The 15,497-nt window shown below is 35.6% G+C and overlaps 1 protein-coding gene across 2 annotated transcripts in view; it reads right to left on the reverse strand.

Annotated features, from left to right (window-relative positions):
• The window catches only part of LRP6 (LDL receptor related protein 6), a 173,166-nt gene that overhangs the window by 51,932 nt on the left and 105,737 nt on the right, over positions 1-15,497 (reverse strand). For both annotated transcript variants that reach the window (XM_032347330.1, XM_032347331.1), the window contains exons 8-12: positions 7,960-8,176; positions 7,101-7,390; positions 5,528-5,754; positions 2,763-2,947; positions 1,560-1,886 (exon numbers count right to left, since the gene is read on the reverse strand). In XM_032347330.1, the coding sequence (XP_032203221.1) occupies positions 1,560-1,886; positions 2,763-2,947; positions 5,528-5,754; positions 7,101-7,390; positions 7,960-8,176 (1,246 nt within the window). The remainder of the gene's footprint in view (positions 1-1,559; positions 1,887-2,762; positions 2,948-5,527; positions 5,755-7,100; positions 7,391-7,959; positions 8,177-15,497) is intronic.

Genomic DNA, 15,497 nt, shown 5'->3' on the forward strand with positions numbered 1-15,497 from the left:
ACCGTTACCATCCCAAGCAAATCTACCTGATTACCACACCAGTCTAGTTCACTTCCCAGCTACCATGCCTTTTCTCTTCAAATACAATTAAATCATGTTGTATCTTAATTTTCACAGCAACCTTACACAGTAGTTATTATTATTCCCATTTACAAATGGGAAATTTAAGGCTTAAAAAATTCATGGCTTGGGGCACTTGGATGGCTCAGTTGGTTAAGTATCTGCCTTCAGCTCAGGGTCCTGGGATGGAGCCCTGCCTCAGGCTCCTGCTCAGCGGGGAGTCTGCTTCTCTCTCTCAGCCCAGCCCTAACACTGCACACATAAAAAAAATTTGTGTGACTTGCTTTAGTAGAACACAAAACTAATACATGGCAAAGACTCCAAATCATTGAACATAAATTTATAGTCTTCCTTTTTCACACCCGAAGCCTTGTGTCAGAACACACTAAATCCTTTCCTATGTGACTTCTTATACTTCCAGGCACAAAATAATTTCAATAGTTAATTGAATAGTTAATAGTTATTTTATATCATGCTATTATTTGTTACTTTATCTACTATAATTATATATGTTATATTTAAATGTTTATATATTTATATGATATATATTTTTACTTTGTTATATGTAATGTTTTCTGTATCATGTATTTATTATATGTTGTTATATATTACTAATTGAATAATTAATAGTTAATCTAATATCCTATAGCAGTTCTGTTACCACTTACCCTAGTGAACCATTTCCTACAATTCTCTGCCATGAATTTACTCTTTCTGATTGAATTCTCTATTTCTTTATCATATCTACCACTTACTTCTTGTCTATCCATCAAGACATGGGCATTCACATATACTTGAGGCAGAAACCAGGTTTCCCTAAGCCAAAAATGTTTATTACACACTGTGTTTTGCTGTTCTTAGCAAAGTGTGTGTGCGATTATGTGTGTTTAATATGTAATATTATTGCTAATGTTTATATATCAGAAGATACTGCAGCCAAAAAAAAATATGGATTCGTGACTGGATGAGGAGATCTGGTCATCTGGTCATCAACTGGAATTGAACACCCACTACGTTCACACATGTGCTAATTCCCATATATTTACATCTGTTTCATACCAGGCTAAATTTACTCATATGCATTTTCCACGGACTCTTACACACTTAAATTTTTTACCTTTAGTCTATTTTATGAACTTCAAAGGACAAGGAGGTTGTATTTTGAAGATTCTCCTTGTTGTACTGTTTTTACTGCTCTTCCTTTATAAAAATGAATGAATATAAATTATGTAGAGTAATGCATGTGTGACTATCTTTCTCAATGAAGCTATGCAATTGTGCACTAAATATTTAATGCTCAAAAGTAACAGCAATTAGATATCCTCAAATAGTAAGTTACAAAAACTTGCATTTTTCCATCTTTAGTCTTTCTCTTTTGTTAAACAATCAACTCTGGACTTCAACTACTTTTTACTCTAGAAAGAACATGAACGACACAGTGTTTTCAAAATCCTCCTTTCTCCTTGAATTCTAGTTTGCTTTACGGGGAAACAGCTTACCACTACAAGTCCTATTGTCAGCGTTGAGAGAGTAGTGGGCAGGGCATCCACAAACAAAACCTCCAACTGGCACAGCTAAGCAGAGGTGGGAGCAGTGCCCATTGCTGGAAGCACACTCGTTCCACCCTGCCTGCCGAGAGGAGTGAAAGACGAGGATGTCCATCACATAATCCAAATGGCCCTGAATGATGGTGCGGTTTTGGCCACTGGTTTTGTTGGCACGTTCAATGCTGCGTCGGCTCCAGTCCGTCCAGTAGATGTAATCTTGGTACTGAGTTAAGCCAAAAGGATGAGGCAAGTCATCTGCTATAACTTCACGGTTAAGTCCTATTTTCAGAAAGGCAGCAGACAGGGGAGAAGCAGAGGTATGAAACGTGAGAGTGTAAGTCTTATTGGTCAAAAAAAAGGGACTGTAACATATAAAATATAACATCTGTAAGCAATTTATTTTTTTTTAAATATTTTAAAAAAGATGTTATTTATTTATTTATTTGACAGAGATCACAAGTAGGCAGAGAGGCAGGCAGAGAGAGAGGAAGGGAAGCAGGCTCCCTGCTGTGAGCAGAGAGCCCAATGCGGGGCTCGATCCCAGAACCCTGGGATCACGACCTGAGCCAAAGGCAGAGGCTTTAACCCACTGAGCCACCCAGGCACCCTGACATTTGTAAGCAATTTAAAATAGGATTTTATTTATCTCAACTTATTTAAAAGCAATTTTAAAACCAGACCGGGCCACTGAAATCAATCCATCTGCAGTCTGACCCCATGCCTCAAACTTATATTCTTGCTATAAATCAATGAGTTTGTTTAAACTCCTACAAATGGTCTGTTTTGACTGCAGTCTTATTTTCTCTCCATAGGGGTCTATAAGTTGAGCTTTTCTTCTTCCTTCAATAAAAAGATGGAAATGAATATACTGTATTTTACTAGTACAAAAAGTCACTTCAGGAATATCTAGGGAGTTATAAATTCCATTACAAGCCCAACAATAATGAAATTTCCACAAAATAAAGAGATGTGAACCCAAGTACCTGGCCCACTATTAATAATAATAAACAGGATACAATGCCAGAGAGAGGAAGAATCTAGACATTCATATGAAGTTCTATTAATAGTACCTAACCAATGGTAAAAAGCAGCCACAGATTTCTGCATAGGAAGAATAACATACGATCTGTCTGAATAAAAAGAAGTAAAGCTTACCAAGCATATTTGAAGATTCTATTAAGTTGGTGTCCAAGTCTGTCCAATAAAGCCTCCTTTTAGCATAATCAATAGTTAGGCCATTTGCCCGGCCCACATTTGGAACTAATGTAGTACGTTCACTTCCATCCATGGCAGCTCGGTCTATCTTAGGTTTTCCACCCCATTCAGTCCAATACATAAATCTAAATCCAAAACAACAGATATTTAACAATTCACTTTTGGTTATTTGGGAGAAAGGGCCATATTTGCACACAGTAACTAAATAAGGAAAATACGCATTCAATCAAAGAATTTGATAAAACAAAATCATGGTTACAATTTTTTCAATTATTTTGGCAACCTCAACTAAATATTTTTTCTCATATCCTAAAAAGGAAGTGAGTCAGCTTTCTTTTAGTCTTTCCAATGAATTTGTTCCATCCAAAACCCAGAAACTGGAAATAAACCAATGATTTCCTTACTGCAGCTTTTGTATTTATAAAACGAATATTCAAGAAGATACCAATAAATTAAAGCTCTGGTCTCAGAATCTGATTCACTTCTAAATAAAATATTTTTATCTCTTTTTATATATTTCTGAACAGAAGTAATTTGAGTTTTAAATTTTTAGACTTGTTTTTCGACTTACATAATCAACTCTCCCCAAAAACAAGTTGCAGTAGTACACTGGAGGTAAAAATTAATAGTCTTTAAATGAAATTAAAAAGCAAAGTTTGAAATGTATTTGGTCACGCAGTACAAAGGAACATACTATAGATGTAAGAGCAATGAGTGTCCTTCTATTGCGTCAGGTGGGCAGTGACACTACTACTATAATCCCTGTGAAATTTTAGAACATTCTCTTGCTTTTATTTTATTTTGTCAAGTTTTTCACATTGACCTTACAATAGCCCCCACAGTATAGACTTTTTACAGATGTAAAGAGGCTAAAGCAATAAAAGAAATGTGAATGATCTAATTTCTTCAACTCAGTCACGTGGCAGAGCGAGAACTAGAATCTAATGCTTAGCTAAATGCTTTTTCAAGTAAACTGGTAAGGTGCTAGTTCTGAGACATTCTGAATACTGGGACTAGGAAAGCACTCCACATGCCAGCAAATACCTGAAGACACACATTCACTTCTCAGCCTGTCAGCTGATGGCTGACTTGATAGCAACGCATGAACATGCCTTTCTGAAAATTAAAGTTAGTCCTGGGCTTTGTTTGTATTTGCACTTGTCAGCTGACAGGCACATGCACACAAGAAGGAAGGAGGAACAACTGAGAGAGAAATGTCATGGTTGCCAGCAGCCACATAAACTAGAGTCCTTAGTCCCAGCTATTAAATCTATCTGTCTGGTAACTAATGCTTAGAGTAAAGATCCCCATAATCCAATCACAACATGTCAGCACACAGAACTACTTTGCTATGGCCTTCTAACCAGATGGTAACGAGCTAATAACGCGATTAATGTTATTTCAAGGAAACTACGCTTGTATGTTCACATTGTTAACTTCTGCTTTTATTTTTTATTTTTTTTTTTAAAGATTTTATTTATTTATTTGACAGAGAGAGATTACAAGTAGGCAAAGAGAGAGAGAGGAGGAAGCAGGCTCCCTGCTGAGCAGAGAGCCCGATGCGGGACTCGATCCCAGGACCCTGAGATCATGACCTGAGCCGAAGGCAGCGGCTTAACCCACTGAGCCACCCAGGCGCCCCTAACTTCTGCTTTTAAAAGTGGAATTACTGGGATGCCTGGGTGGCCCAGTCAGTTAAACGTCTACCTTAAGCTCAGGTCATGATCCCAGGGTCCTGGGATCCAGCCCTACATCAGGCTCCTTGCTCAGCAGGGAGTCTGCTGCTCTCCCTGCCTGCCGCTCCCCCTGCTTGTGTGTGTTCACGTGTACATGCTCTCTCGGACAAATAAATAAAATCTTTAAAATAAATACATAAATGTGGAATTATTCTTCAAATTCCAGATTTCTTAGCTGTTGGCTTTTTTAAACTTGCTAAATCACTTAAGAGGATCACCTATCCTTGAAAAATATATCATATTGTAAATAAAAAACTTACCATTAATTGAAAAGTTTACTATTTAATATCAAAGTTCTCTAAGCTTATAACAATGATCAAACTAATTGACCATTTTGAATTAATGACTATTCTAAAATGGAGCTTTTTAAAATGCAACTATTTCTTAGTATATGGCCTTATTTCAGTGGGTTTTGGAATCTGGTTTAACTTGAGAGAGGGGGTAAGCGAATGCAAAGTTGATACCTTCAAAAAGGTTGTTTATTAGCATGTAAGTATGATTGGTAATATTTAAATACTAATCCATTTCACTAATCTTTCTCTACCTAATGTTAATAATGACAAGTGCAAAATCTAGTGAGTAATTTATTCTAAATCAGTGAAATCTCAACTAATGGATCTTAAAGATTTTATTTATTTGAGAGAGAGAGAGAAAGCGAGTGCAAGTACAAGCAGTGGGAAAGGGAGAGAGTGAATCTCAAGCAGACTCCATTCTGAACGCAGAGCCAAAACCGGGGCTCTGTGTTCAATCTAAAGACCCTGAGATTACAACCTGAGCCAAAATCAAGAGCTGGATGTTACCTGACTCAGCCACCCAGGCACCCCTTAACTAAAGGGTTTTAAAATAAAGCCAGCCTGTGGTTTAGTTATTAGATTCCTAATCAGCATTACTTAAGACATCAAAAATACAATCCATAGTTGGGCTATGTGCAACATAGTTGCAAAGAATGCATACATAAAATCTGTTTACCCTTCAGCAGGGTCCAATGCAAGAGCTCTGGGGCTATCTAAGTCTTTCCACACCAAAACCTGTCGGTGCTGCCCATCCAACTTTGACACTTCAATTCGATTTGTTCCTGTGTCTGCCCAGTACAAGTTCTTCCCAAGCCAGTCTACTGCCATGCCTTCTGGATAATCTAAGCCGAATTCTACCACGTGTTCCAGTGCACTGCCATTCATAAAGGCTCTGCTGATGGTCTGCAAAAATAAGATTAACAACAAAGTCACATGGCTTAAGTACAAAACACCATCCAGGAAGAACGTTTGTTTTGGTTTTTGTTGGGTGGGAGGATCCAGAAGAGCCAGAGGCATAGTTTCTTAATATAATTCACATATTTTATAAGAACAGAAAAAACCTGATGTCAACCTCTAACAAATGCAACTGTGACCTCAAGTTTTACTATCAAGCCAGGGAGAAAATTTTATAATTCCTTTTTTTTTTTTTTTTTTTGAAAATTTTATAATTCTTAAGGACCAAAAATTTATTCTAGTAAGACAGCAGAATGACTTTGCTTTTAAAATCTATTAGTAATCAAGTAAAAAGATAAGACCAGAATGTTGTAGACTCATAACTGGTAGTCAGCTTCCTGAGGGTTCTTGAGAGTATGTCATGTCATTGTGTCCATCTGAAAAAATCTCAGCAATCTTATATAAGATGTATTAACCATTATCACATTATTATCACATTATTACCACTGTAATTCTGAATCCCCCCCAAACTCAAAAGCATAATTCAAGTTATTAATAATAGCTGCTACTTCTCGACAAGCACTACCTTAAGTACTTTGTATACATATTTTTCTCATTTAACCCTCAAAATGGCCCTGCGAGATAGGCATTATCTCTATTTTCAAGATGAGGAAACGTAGAAGGCCATACAATACAAGTCAAATGTATTTATTTACTTCATTCATTCACTCAATTAATAGATTTTACTGAATGCCATTAGATTTCAACTCTGGCTCCAATACCCCATGATTTTTGCATATTAGACAAATTTTATATAAGTTATCTGAAATAAGCCCAGGACTATCTAGAAGAAGCAAAAGCTATTCTCCAGATTTTCTGGTCAGGAGCTCCTCCTTCTTACTGACTAAGTATGCTTTTCAATACTTATTTTAGGAAAAAGAAAATAAAGGTATATATATATATATATATATATATATATATATATATATATAGTAACTCATAATTGGAGTTTTCTACCTGAGACAGACTACCAAATTTTATTTAAAATAAATTAAGAGTCAAGCTTCTATAAGCCATTTATATAACTGCTTACTCTTTATCTGTAGAAAATGTCACTCATTATCCTCAAATGGAACAAAGCAGAGGAAGTCAAGCAAAGCATCTTATATTTAAAAAAAAAAAAGACAATTAAAACTGAATGGACCTTGGCCTTGACTTCTTTTAAAAAGTTAAGGGCTTTGGTTGCATTCTGCCTACTAAGCAATGAGAGAGAGGGATCATAGCACGAAGACTCAGACATTTTAAAGCTCTCCCTCCTTGTCTTCAGTTTTAACATTCCAATTCTTTTGACTAACCTTGAGTGATATATCTGTCCAGTAAATGCGGTTGTCTGTTACATCAAAATCCAAAGCAGAAGCTTCTTTGACACCAGTAAGAGGAATAGCCACATTATTATTGTTAGTTTCCAAAGAAATTCGCCTGATATCTGCTCTCCGTGAAAACAAAAGGAAAGCCTCTGGGACAATGCAGGTCTTCATGTCACTGATGAGTTCAAAGCCAATGGGGCAGGCACAGCGGAGGCCCTGAGGCCTATAGAGGCAAAGATGGCTACATCCCCCATTTTCCTCAGCGCAGGGGTTGGAACCTAAAAGATGTATTAATTATAAAGGGGCATAGAGGACAAATACATTGACACAATCAACATATTTTCACTTGAAAATGACTGGGCATGTGGATCACAAAGACATGATTTATATCTGCTCCCAAATATACTTTCAATTCTAATCTCATAAATAAACACTATGAAGATTAACAGGGAATAAAAAGCCAGTGCAGTTGCACAGGCTTGTAGTCCCACCTACTAAGGAGGCTGAGGCAGGAGGAACACTTGAGCCCAGGAGTTGGGCTGTAGTGCATGCACTATGCTAGTCTGCTGTCCACATAAAGTTAGCATCAATATGGTGACCTCCTAGGAGCAGGGTCCCACCACATGGCTTAAGGACTGGTGCACTGGCCCAAGTCAGAAATGGGCTTATGTACTATATTTTGAGTACTAAGTCTACATTTAAAAGGCCTATTCCTGCTTAAAACAGAACAGATGATTTCTATATTCCAAAAAACATCAACAATTTACAGTGCTGCTTAACAAGCCAATATCTCTGTATTTTTCTCATTCCTGGTTTTCATCTCTGAGAGAATTTTGGAATTACTTACCAATGATTCGATGAACATTTGTAGCCTTTAGGCCCATGAGGTCAGGAAGCTGGTCTATGATGATTTCTCTCTCTGCACTTCGTTTGTGTACTCTTTCAATGCTACGCCTCTGCCAGTCAGTCCAGTAAACATAGTCACCCAACAAGGTAAACCCAAATATGTGAGGAATTTTGTCTTCTACTAGTACTCTTCTCCCAGTGCCATCAGTATTCATAACCTTCAAATTTAAGTTTAAAGACAAGAACTAAAGATGTGTACTTATTCTTCAAATGTATACAAAAATAACAAATCCAACTGCTTGCTGTATCAACACTGAAAAGTGTCATCTTGGTCATTCCTATTACAATGCCTTCTTTCACAAAAGGACAACATGCTAATTTAATAAGAATGATTTCAAATACTCAGTGTAAGCGCATATTTTATCTCTATTTCTCCAATCTCTTATTACCCTTCCTTCTACAAATTCTGACAATATTAGCTTAGTATTTATCTCTTCCATTAAGTAACTATGTAAAAATTAAAAATAAAATACAATTACCTTAAATTTGCTTGTACATTTGTTTTTATAATGTACCTTTGTATACATTACTTTATTACATATTTTGTTCTATAACATCTTATTTTTCCTGAGAGTTTTATCTTTTTACTCTGCAGGAAACTAAAATTCATATAAGATCACACAGCTTGGAAACATAGTATATTTTTTAGGACTCCTTCCGCTTACTATACTGCTGTTTTTGTGCACTGTTTTTTGTTTAAAGTTTTTTTGAAAGTCCACAGATAAAAGGGCTCTCAATACATCTCTCAGTCTCCTCAGATTATAACTGTAATGCACCCGGAATTTATAAATCTCTGGAACTAAGTTTCAAGTAACTAGCATGTACCTACTCTTTCCAACTACCCTAGGTAGCAACATTATTAAATTCATTCTGACACTCTCATTATAAAGGTCAACAATTTCCCTAGAAGTGGCAAAGGCATCTTTTCTGTCCCTGACATTCTAGCACCATGTACTAATCTTCGGTTCTAAAAGATGGAGCAAGTCTTCTAAAGCATCAACTAGCTAGTCCCCAGCTGAGACCACTTCTACCATTAAAGTGGCCTGTGTGCCAGGCAAACTAGCTTTCAGAAATGTTATTCTGGTACTAAAAACAAGTACATGCAAGAAATTTCTGCATCCCCCTCCTAAAAATAGTATCCCAATTTTTTATGCAAGTATGAATTTTTTTTTCCATAAAATCAGTAGGAAATAGTCCCTGTAAGTTAATACCGTGACTGCCTAAATGGAATGACAACCAGATGTTATCTTTATCTCTCCTCTTTAAAATTTTAAAATTCTTGCTGACCTTCCAAGAAGAGCCCAACCTTGGAAACAAAGTACTTAAAAACGGAGTGAGCAAAACTGTACTATATCCTTGTATTTTCACTTGTATGTATAAATAAATATTTCAGTTATACCTGATAGAAGAGATTATATTAACTGAATGTTTATCTGTTCATATCAAATACAAGAGGACTTCTATTAAGCCCGCTGTATAAATCTGTATTTAAACAGAATGTTTTCTATAAGAAAAAATATAGTTTAAAAGAATTAATAAACACTAATCCAATTCCTACATTAAATACTGTTTAAAATTAATAATTTCTCCTTGAGACATGAGTCTAGATTTTTTACATTCATATTTTCTTGCAACAGATCATTCGTGGACATACTTTATGTCTGTTATATCTTAAAATTACTTTGGTATTTAAAAGCAGAAAAGACTAAGCAAAGAAAAAGGGTCAATAATTTGTTTACATATCTAACTAAAATATAACTTCTAAAATAGCAGGAAACTAATTCATCCATTTATGTGTCCACCACTTCTATTATTAGTCTGACAAAGAACTCAATAAATATTTGTTAAATAATTTTTTAAAAGGAGATAACTTCCTAAGACACTCAGGAAACCTTCCTGAAAATGAAAATTTATGTAAATTCTTATCCTTAGATCCTACAGCTTAGCCATTTGAATGAATGAAAGGTATTCTTGCCCAAATTGTAAATCCATGTAAAAATTTTAAATCCATACTACTCTTTATTTTTGGAGAATGAATACATTCCTGATCCCTCCTAAAAACAGAGCTCCAAGAAAGAATTTCTGGCCACACCGTATTACTGTCTGGAAACTATGATCAGAGTGAAAATCTTTCCTTTATTAGACATACAATAGAAATGCCTTTATTTTAGGTAGGGAAATTTTTTTTAAAAACTCTATTTTTATCTGCATCCTAATACAGAGATTATTTCTTGACCTCCAGCATCTTCCTCTAAGCCCCTTATAAGAACTTCCTCTCAGTACTATTTCCTTCCTTCCCAGATTCCCTCTCCACAGGATCCTTTTTTTCTGCCTTTATCACAACACAATTTCCACCAACTTAGAAAGACACGATTTAGAAGTTGAATGATTGTGTTTTTACTGCCATATTCTTTGAATGTGATCTGTAACAGCTGCCTCCACCTCTTACCACTCATTCCCTTAACTCTACAACTGACTTCGGATCTATGACTCAGATGAAATAAATCTACTAGAAATGGTCAATGACTCCTTCCTTGCTTTTCTCAGTTCTTGTGCTCTTTTACTTTTTTTTTTTTTTTTAACATTTGATACGCTTAACCCCCACTGAAACTATACATCAGATTTTCAAGGCACCATGTGATCTTATCTCTTTTCCTATAGCCATCATGGCTTTTTATCTCTTCGTTTTACTAGTTCCCCTTCCTTTTTCAAACCTGGTTGGATACTTTCCAAGGCTTCCTGAGTTCTTCTTTGCAAATCATCTTTCAAAGCCTATCAAATCTTATAGCTTCTACTATTATCTTATGTTAAAAAAAATAAGAAATATGTAAAGTTCTAATCTAAGTTTCAGTTATCTTCAACTGCATCTCCTGGAAGATGTACATCTACCTCATCTAAAATGTCATATACTTAACAGGGAACTTCTGTTCTCTGTTAAACAGAGTTCATCATCCCATCAGAGAGTGTCTAACACATAGTACTAAATATCATGCACTGTAACACTCTAAATACTAATTTCTTATAAGCTTATGATATATTAAAACAAGTCTGACTTGATTTTATTCCTAGTTTCAGTATTATCTTAAACAATTATTCTGCATTATCTTACATTTAACAAATTAATACTAATTTTGCTGTACTATGCCCAAATACTGGCCCTTCCTTTTAAAATTTACTTGCTGATCTAAAGGCTACACTAAATGTCTAATACTGAACCTCTTTTAAGACAGAATTTAAACTTTTCCTCCAGAAACATTATAGGGTCAACCAACTCTTTCTCCTTTCAGTTGTTTTAGCCTGCCATGTTTCTATTTGTTCATTTTGATAAATGAACAACTTAAAAGATGGCAGCTTTAGTATGATCCGGATAATGGGCAAAGAATGAAACCAAAACTCACAGTAAGAAAAATAACAAAAGCACAAGTCCCAAAGATCCTTTTAGCTTACACAATTAAGCATCTTCTATTTAGCAGTTACTCTCTATGCTCCCACTCTCTACAAATCTCCAATCATTAGCAAACATTAGTTTGCTAGTTTTGGCACAACTAGATAGACTGAGATTTCAAATATAAGCTCTATCATTCACTAGGTACCGCTAGGCAATTCCTCACAAGTAAATCAGGAAAAGAACTTATATCACTGAATTATTTAAGATTAAAGAAAATAGTATTAAATATATAGCATAGTACTGGATATGCAGATGCTCAGCAAATGTTAGTTCTTGCCCTTTAAGATTATTTTAATAAAATGCTTTAGTCCTTTGAGGTAAATATAGCTATGTTGTTTTTTTTTTTTTTAAGATTTTATTTATTTGACAGAGATCACAAGTAGGCAGAGAGGCAGGCAGAGAGAGAGAAAGAGAGAGAAGGAAGCAGGCTCTCCACCGAGCAGAGAGCCCAATGTGGGACTCGATCCCAGGACCCTGGGATCATGACCTGAGCCGAAGGCAGAGGCTTAACCCACTGAGACACCCAGGTGCCCCAAATATAGCTATGTTTAAATAGCTGTAATGGATTTATTAAAATACAGTACTTCAAAATAAAAGCTGATACAGTAATATAAAAGAATATGTGGAAATAAAAGACCAAAACAACCACACATCGTTAAACTGAAGAATAAAAACAATACAGACCCTTTCTATGCCCTGGAAACCAGTGGAGAACTATAGGCATGCAGCCTTATTCCCATTTCCAGCCCCCAAATGGATTGTTCGCTTATCTACTTAGACGTACGTTGACTAAAACAGTAAGCCAAAAGGAACAAACAATTTGGTAATTAGAATACATATACTTTTGCTGCTCTACCAGATCCTCACTCCACTCCCCCAGCCCCAAATCAAACACTGACAAACATATCTAATGAATGCGAATCACCATGAAAGATATCATGCTGAATGCTCAAAAGTTAATTAAACGGCCTCTTCTAGCAAAGGTATTACAATTTAGTTGAGGCGATAAACTATATTTACATTAAAATCATACACATGTACACCTCTCTGGCCTGTAGCTTATCAGGAAAAAGTGTACAAAATAGTAGGAGCTTGAATCCATCTTGAAGAATTAGAAGAATTTTGACAAAGAGAAAGAGAAAAGGATTTTCCAGAACATAAAAGAAATAACACATGTTAAGACACAGTCAAAGATGCCTTGTGTGACTGACTTTGAAAGAAATGCACTGAGGCAGAAAGAACATTAAAGGGACTCAAAGGAGACAACATTAGGCAGATACCATCCTACGGCAGGTATGAAATTCCAGGATCAGAACTAGAGAAAACATGATACTTCTGAGAGCACTTAAAGGAGGGTGATATGACAAAATTCTATTTCAGGAAGACCTCATTTACCTCTGTCACTGTGTTCTGATTGTGCTAAAAATAAACATTTCAGCACATAATTATGGTTAATAAAATATTTTCATTTACTGTGGGGTGGTAATGGAGGTCCAAAATCTCTTATCCGAAAGTCTTAAGGCTAGCCATATTTCCGAATTCAGATTTTTTGTGGTATTTACAAAGGTGAACACAATGCACATAGCACATCACCTCTGCCTGGGTCCAGGGTAGCACTTAGTTGCCAAACGTGAATATTTTGTGCAGCAAAACATATACATATTCCCACAAAATTGGATAAATGAAGACTCCACATAGCCTTACGTTGCTTCAAGTCAGGTTTTCCACCAAATAAATTAGCAGAAATAACTTAGTTTTGAGAGCTAGAAATGCTTTGGTCTAGGCTCTTGTCAGAACTGGTGTATGGATCAGGGCTAATGCTGCTCTAAGTGCAAGCCAGGGTCTCAGGAAGAAGAAAAATGAGCAAAGGACATATTAAAAAGTTTTTAGAAACATCTGTTGAGCAATAAATGGTAATAAAGGTCTTACAAAGATCTTCAGATTAGCACAGTGGTCAGGAACTCAAATACAGTTCCCTAAAAGCCACTACTAAGGATTTTGTAGCTTTACCTGCTACAGCACTAGTCCCTTTTAACTAATCATTCTTCTTTCACTTTAAAAGCAAAAACCAGAAGTCTTCCCCCTAACATAGAAAGGGGTATGGTGGGAGGGAATAAATAAAGTGCACATTAAAGCTATATCTATCACATCTACTTCCAATTAAACAATGTAATTAAGATGAGCTAAAGATTTTTTAATGTAATTTTATAAGCAGCACACTGTTTGCCTTAATTTCCTATCTTCCTGTTGTCTGCCGTAGCTTTTACAGCAGGGTCAAGTCTAGAACAGTGCTGCCCAAGAGAAATATTTAAGCCGCAAATGTGAGTCACGTGTCTAATTTTAAATTTTGTAGTAGCCAGATTTTAAAAAGTAAAAAGGAACAGCTAAAATTAATTTTTTTACTGTACATACTGTTTTTTATCTAATCCAACATATCCAAAACATTTTTATTTCAACATGTAATCAATACTTAAAAATTTATTGAGACTCTTATGTTTCTTTCATACAAGGCCTTCTTCATATATGTATTTTGCACTTCAAGCCCCTCTAGTTAGAGTAACCACTTTCTGAGTACTCCACAGATGTATGTGGCCACTGGCTACCAAAATGAACTGTGCAGTATTAGAATTTCATGGTGGTGACTACAGAGTGTACAACAAAATTAATGTACTCTTTTTTTAGATATCCATAAGAGATCTCAAGAGGACATCTCTGTCCTCTCTCACACCTGCCTGTGGCAAGGCTTCCATATACCCTTCAGGCTCAGTAAAGCCACAAACAAATAAGGGTCTTCCATTTGGTCTTTCCTCCCTCTTCAGCTATGCTCTATTTAATTCTAATACAGATTAAAATTATTTTTTAAAAATTATTTCTGATGGGAAAAAATTAATAAAATGCTTTTTTCCCAGTTTTTATCACATTTGAAAGTTTAAATTTCAACACTAGCTGAGATTTGTAAGAATAAGGACAAAGTCTTGATTCTTTCATTTCTTTTAAGCTATCCCAACATTTAAATATTACAACCACAGTTATATTAATAAAGATAATCTATATCTGCCATCTCCTTGACTCGCCCACTAAGAGAGTATTCTAGATTGACCAGGTACTACTAATAATGGCTAAAGCTGATAGTTCATGAGAATCTTTACTCTATTTTACCACATGTATGAAATTTTTCATAATTAAAAAAAAAAAAAAGAAGCGAGGAAAGATAAGGTCCAAGTCCAAGGGCTCCTGAATAATAATAATAATAATAATAATAATAGCTATCATTAACAAATGCTGTTATCATTTTTGTTATGATGTGGAAAGCAATTATAAGAATCCTCTGAAGAGATTAAGGGATCAACAACTTAAAAAACCTGATTGTGAGACCTTACATCTAAAGACCATATATTCCCCTTTACACAGAGTCCAATGATGACTTTCCGAACTCTTGTTTCCTCCCATTACTTCTGCAGATGTGACACTTCTATTAGAAAATGGCTTTTCCCCTAAATATTTTTCTTTTACCAGCCACACAATCTCTACTGGGCAGAAGCAACACAGTGAAAAACAACATGTTGCTTTATCTCAAAGAAAAGCACTATTACATTTATCATACCCAACAAGTAACCGTTTTGGACAGGTTATTAGGTTTGTAAATATGATTTTAAGCCCCTTATGTCTAAAATAACAACACAAATCCTGGTTAAAGCTTGCTTGTACATTCTGAACCCAGAACAAATGAACCATTTTAAGCAATTCCAAAAGATTACCCTTGTGCTTTAAAAGTCGAGCCAACACTAATTAAATCTTCTGGCAGCTTCTGAGGGTGTGCTTTGCTGTATTACCTCAGAGTGGTTTAATTAGTTAAACTGACATTAGGCTTCTGTCACTTCTGAAATCTACCTCCAAATCTGAACCAGAGTCTCCAGTGGTTTTAACTGCTTCAACCACATTGTGGTAGGGATTAAACTATTCTGAGGCATTCCCAAATATTACAAACCACACTGAGAATATAGACTACACCAGGAAATAGATGTGGGTTA

This window comes from Mustela erminea, chromosome 6, assembly GCF_009829155.1.
Source record: "Mustela erminea isolate mMusErm1 chromosome 6, mMusErm1.Pri, whole genome shotgun sequence".
Lineage (NCBI taxonomy): Eukaryota > Metazoa > Chordata > Mammalia > Carnivora > Mustelidae > Mustela > Mustela erminea.